We start from the raw sequence: 5,969 nt of genomic DNA, 5'->3' as shown, positions 1-5,969 counted from the left end.
CATTTGATCCTAGATTGTTTATGATTATAGATCTATGTTCTTGTATAGTGCTATGCTACTGTGATCTTACAGGTATTCTGAGAAGCTGGGCATGCAAGGGAACAAGTAGCGAAAGACTATCAAGAAAGAGAGGAATCGAACCAGGAGATTAGCGCAAGACAGAGGTTGGTCTTCTTTGTTCTTCTCTATCTATACTTCATAAGGAAAAACGAAAGTAGCTTTCCTTTGTTTGTTTCTAAGGCAGCTATCACACCTTAGTGGGATAAGCAGTACTGAGTAGACACTTTTCCCTGTAACAACATGAAAAAAGGGGGAAGCCGAACCATTGATAAGTACACTATGTGTGACGTTGGTTATACAACACATGATCCATTTAATGAAGGTATAGGGGAATCCCAAGTGTGTTAGCAAAATTCAGATGTAGAGCCAACTAACTCTGTCAAATGCTTTTGATAAGTCTACCTTCATTATCATACCTTTCAATTTTTTGAGCTGAACAGTGTGGAGTAGTTCTTGAGCTGTGCCTACCACCTCATGAATCTGTCTGTTTTGTAGAAAGGCGAATTGTTCTGGGGAGATGTGCGAGGATAGGATTGGCCTTAGATGATTAGCAATGATCTTAGCATTGATTTTGTAGATACAGTTACACAAAGATATAGGCTTGAAATCATCAAAGGTAGAGGGTTTATCAGCTTTGGGGATGAGAGCTATGAATGTGGAGTTGAGGCCTTCCGACATCCTCCCGCACCTTCGACATTCTTCTATGATCCTTAACGGGTCTGCCCCTATGATTTCAAAAAAAGAAATGTAACATTCCACTGTCCAGCCATTAGGCCCCAGGCTCTTGTACATCTTGAGCCATTATAAGGTTCCTTCAAGCTCATCTAGAGTTACTTCTCTTGTAAGTTCTAGGTCTACCTCCTAATCTATGAATCTGGGGAAGATCTGGGTAGTACACATCACTTTAGCCAAGGTGGCGATAGGGGGGGCCTTATAAATGTCCTTAAAATGTGAGTTAGCCAGTGCTGCCAACTCTTGAAAGGTTTGTATAGCTTGTCCATGCTCGTTTTTTAACTCCCATATTGTATTGATTGCCTTCCTCTCGTTGGCATATTTGTGGTAGAATTTGGTATTGTCATCCCCGTCCTTAATCGAAATTGCCCGACTCTGCAGCCTCCAACTCTCTTCTCTATCCTTCAGGATTTGTGTTCTCTTATGCATCAGTGAGGTGATTTTATCTTTTTGTTCTTGGGAGGTAATTATCCCTCCAGTATTCTCCTCGAAAGTGTAGATTTCCTCCTCAGCTGTTCTAAGCAATTGGTCTTCCAGTTTTCTTTTCCTGTGAGCCCAGGCTTTGGATAGGGATTTCAACTCCTTCAGATTGTGGACAAAGTCATCCACAATGTTCCCACCAGTTCCTGGTGGGTGAGCCTTCCAGTAGTCGGCCACCATCCTCATATAATCAACATCCCTCAGCCATGTGGAGTTAAATTTGAATGGAGCCTTTGGCTTATCAATGGCATCCTGCATTTCTAGATAGATAGGTCTGTGATCAGATAGTCCCCCAGATCCAACCCATTGTCTGATACAAGTGCCTCTATTAACCAGAGGTTCTTTGATTAGGAATCTATCAAGCCTTCTGGCAAGGCTAGCCTCACCAGTTCTATTATTCCTCCATGTGGGCTGGATCTTGGTAGAGGGAATGTCAATAAGGTTGTGGTCCTCCAGAAGATTCTCAAAAAATGCTGATAGCATGTCCACCTATGCTTGATGGCCCCAAGACTCTGCATACCCTATGGAAAAATTCATATGCCCCCACAGGATTATGTTGTCTTGCTGGAGAATTAATGAATTTAGCAATTTCCTCCAGTATTCAGCCCTATCGTGACAAGGGCCATATACATTGATGATTCTGTAGTCAGCTTCAAGGGTGGATGAGTATATATCAGCTCCCAGGAAACCATATCCCCCCCAAACACTATTCAGCTTAATAGAACGGTTGTTAATGCCCAGAGCTACCCCTCCAGATCTTCCCGTGGCATCTAGCGAATGAAATGACCATCCTGGTAACCATGATTTGAGTAAGGGAGTAATGGTGCTGGTAGGACCAAGGGTTTCTTGGAGAAAAAGGATATCTATAGCTTCCGATGCAATCAGTCGTCTCATGGCTAATTTTTTCCCAAGGCTAGCCAACCCTCGGTAGTTAAAGGAGAGCATCTTCATGGAGGGGGGAGGTCAAGGGTTTGCTCTGCTCTAAGAACCCAATCTATGGTTTTTTGTTTACCCATGGTGATCTCCTCCCCTGCTTGATGTTTAGCTTTGGATAGTGAGGAGGGGCACCCCCGAGGTGGTTTAGGTAGCAAGGGGGTTGATTCAATACCAAATCCTATAGTGTCAAGACCTTGTGAGCGAAATCTCGAGTGCAGGGGGTATCGAGGTTCAGTGCTAATAGGATGATCGGGAAGAGGATGCGAAGGGACCTCTGAGATGGATGGCTGGGAGGTAGTGTAAAGAGGGGGAGGGGTCATGATAGGACAATGCTGATAGATAGAGGACATCTGGATGGAGATGGGGGGATGATGAGGGTCAAAAGCTTGTACAAAATAGTGGCAAACATCTGAAGTATAAGCAGAGGGTTTAGCATGAGAGTGTGTGGAAGAATTACTTGGAGATTCAGATGAAATAAAAGAAGTGGAGAGTATAGGAGTTGACATACCCATGGAAAACACATCCCTATATCTGCCCGAGCTCTCATCCGAGGTGGAGAGGGTGTTCAAAGTGGAGCTTGCCCATGCTTCTTCTGTGTCTCTTTCTCATGTACCTTGAATACTTATGTTGTTGCTTGTTGTGGCTGCTCTTCTACTTCCATTGTAGACTGCGACTGGATCTGAGGGTTTGATGTACCTGGTTCTTTTTCATTTGACCTTTGACCCGCCTTGTTATTCAGGGGACAATCCCTGTATATGTGGCCAATCTTATGGCATCTTCAACATCTATAAGGTACTCCTTTGTAGACGAGAAGTTGCTTTTGAGTGTATGTCCTCCATTGAATGGTGATGTGTTCCTGTAAACCCCCTATGGTATCCATATGTACCACTATCTTGGCATAGGCCATCTTAACTGTGGATTGGTAAGACTTGTCGTACTCCATATACGTGCCTAGAAAATGCCCAATGCGGCGGAAGATGTCTTCAGACAAAAACTGTAACGGGAGCCCCGACAGTCTAATCCAGATTGGGTCGACCCCTATCTACTCTATTTTTGGGTCAAAAAGTGGTGTCCATCTTTGCGGAAGGATAGGTGCATGCTCAAAGTGCTAGAATGAAGATAAAACCCAGTTCGTTTGATCAGGCCTGGCGAACCTTAATGCAAACCAGCCTCTCACAAAGGTCTACACAGTAGGTATGTCGGCCAAGTGATGTCCCCAAACCTCGGAGGCCCATAACTTTAAACGGGCCGCAGAGTAGTTCTGACCTCGAATTCTTCCAACCAATACTCTGTCCGCGAAATCCATTGTTTCCCCTAACTGTATGTCCTCCTTGAGCCTGAGAATGATGTCTTCAACTTTAGATCTAAAGCATCTAGATTTCTTGCGAGGCCGCATTTCAGCTATTGTATCCCCCCGACGATCAGAGTTATCCCCAGAGACAGGTGTATCCTCAGGAGGAGGGGGAGGGTCGGAAGGAAGGGCGTCCGATAAGGGAGGGATGTTCGAAAAACTGCCGGATGGGGGGGAAGATGAATGCGGCATGATCAGGGGTTTAGAGATGGCGACAGTGGATGAGCTGGGTAATGAAATGTTAAAGCTGGAGGATGATGGATGGGAGGGTAGGCCAGCACAAATATCCACAGGGTTAGGGTTAAGGCAACCCGAGGCAAACCCTAGTGAGGATGGTGACGGTGGAGGGGTGGAAAGGGATGGCTAGGTCAGGGGGTCGTCTGACAGTATCACCAAAGGATCTAAAGGGCCTGAGAATGGAGGTAAACTGGTGATGGTTTTTGTCAACATACAGCTAAACGGGGTCATGCCATCCTCAGTAACATGCAGGGTCGACCAAATAGAGCCTTCTACCAACGGTTCTTCCGAGTAGTCAATGAGATCAAGGTCCATAGCTATCAAGGAACAAAGATCACGACTGCCTGAGGTTAACCATCGAGGGAGTAGCGAGAAGGGTGGGTGATAGTGTCAACGGAGGCCTAAACACCGGGCACGGGAGCAGTAAGGTTACGGGCATATTAACTTCGGTAAAACCTTGTTACGGTAGTGAAGACAGAGGGTAAGAAATGGTTTCCATCACTATCAAGCGGCCTACATGATTCTACTGTTTGCTTCCAGCTGCAGTGTCTCGTACTATAGACACGAGGCCCTACCCATATTCGCTCACACATTTCATCTTCATTCGCAGCAGTGTCCTCCCTCTATTTTTGGTAGTACTTGTCCATCTTGAAATAGTCTTATGTATATCGATATATATATATATATATATATATATATATATATATATATATATATATATATATATATATATATAGATATAGCCAAAGAAGAGCGATCTAGGAGGAAATGGCATGGATCCAACAACTATTGATCTTCCATCTGTCATGTTTGTTGAGATTATTCGGTCTCCTTTCAATTTCTGTGGCCTCTCTAAACTTCCTGTGATGAAACTGCGTAATTTTGGCAATGACCCGGGCCTCCTCAATACAACTATGGTGCTTAGTCTTCTCCACGTGTTTTGTAAGGGCTGAAGACCAGGACCTTCCATGTTTGATGTCAATTGAGTGCTCATGAATCCTTTAGTTAATAGAGCGCCCAATTTCCCCAACATAGGGTGTCCCACATGAACATGGAATAACATAAACACCTTCCATGTCCTTTGGGTCAACCGGGTCTTTTACCAATCTAAGGGAGCTACGAATAGTGTTAGGGAGTCTAAAGGTTGAGGGAACATTATGCTTCTTAAGGATCCTAGAAATCTTGTCAACAGTCCCCTCGATGAAAGCGAGATGAACACCAAAGATTCGATCTCTAGGGTCTTTGATGTGATTTTTGCTAAAAACTCTCCTCAATAAATTTGATATGGATCACAAAAGCTTAAAGTATATAATAAAGTTTCTATTTTAAAGTTATTATTTTAATACAAATTAGGAAATATTAGATATCATTTTCGGGATTCAATTGCATTAAGTAAGTCATTCATCTATCACCATTTCCATGAGAGGTAGTCGTAACTAACTAATTTCTCATGATCTTCGAATACTACACTTGCCACTCATTGCAAGGGGTGATGCTCATAGTAGTGAAGAAGTGGGATTGAAACTAGTGAAATGAATCACATAGCATCAATCATCACTTTTGGGGCTTGCACCTAGTAACTAGGACTTCCTGAGAGGCCGCCCATCCTATATCACCTCTCGCTCAAGCGTGCTTAACTGTGGAATTTTCACCACAATCAAGCCCACTTAGCTTGCTACCCCATTTGCAAAACCTTAGCAAGTATTGTGCCTCATGAACCATTCAGGTAGAGTTCCCTTCACTCTTTTGAAATAATTATTGGGGGTTTTCAGAGTGCACTATATTAGATATCATTTTTAGGATTCAACTGCGTTACGTAAGTCATTCATCTATGACCATTTCCATTAGAGGTAGTCGTAACTAACTAATTTCTCATTATTTTTGAATAATACACTTAGAATTCATTACATCGGGCGATGGTCACATCGGTGAAGAAGTGGGATTGAAACTACTGAAATGAATCACATAGCATCAATCATCACTTTCAGGTCTTGCACCCTGTAGCCCGAGAAGTCTTGGTTACTGGGTGCAAGCATTGGAAGTGATGATTAACGCTATGTGATTCATTTCACTAGTTTCAATCCCACTTCTTCACCCCTGTGAGCATCACCCGATGCCAGAGAAAATTTTAAGGATGGAAAATTATCTTGATGTCAAAAACATTGGCAAATGT

The 5,969-nt window shown here is 43.4% G+C and overlaps 1 protein-coding gene across 1 annotated transcript; it reads right to left on the bottom strand.

The window, feature by feature from the left end:
- Positions 1 to 921: 921 nt before the first annotated feature.
- Positions 922 to 1,755, bottom strand: LOC149257716 (uncharacterized). The gene has a single exon (XM_089385121.1). The coding sequence runs from the start codon at positions 1,753 to 1,755 to the stop codon at positions 922 to 924; it is 834 nt and encodes a 277-aa protein (XP_089241247.1).
- Between the last annotated feature and the right edge of the window lie 4,214 nt (positions 1,756 to 5,969).

The sequence above is a fragment of the Pinus tabuliformis genome, chromosome 6, assembly GCF_031772625.1.
Source record: "Pinus tabuliformis cultivar Carrire ecotype Pingquan chromosome 6, CPIR1, whole genome shotgun sequence".
NCBI classification, from domain to species: domain Eukaryota; kingdom Viridiplantae; phylum Streptophyta; class Pinopsida; order Pinales; family Pinaceae; genus Pinus; species Pinus tabuliformis.
This window is presented reverse-complemented; position numbering and strand designations above follow the sequence as displayed.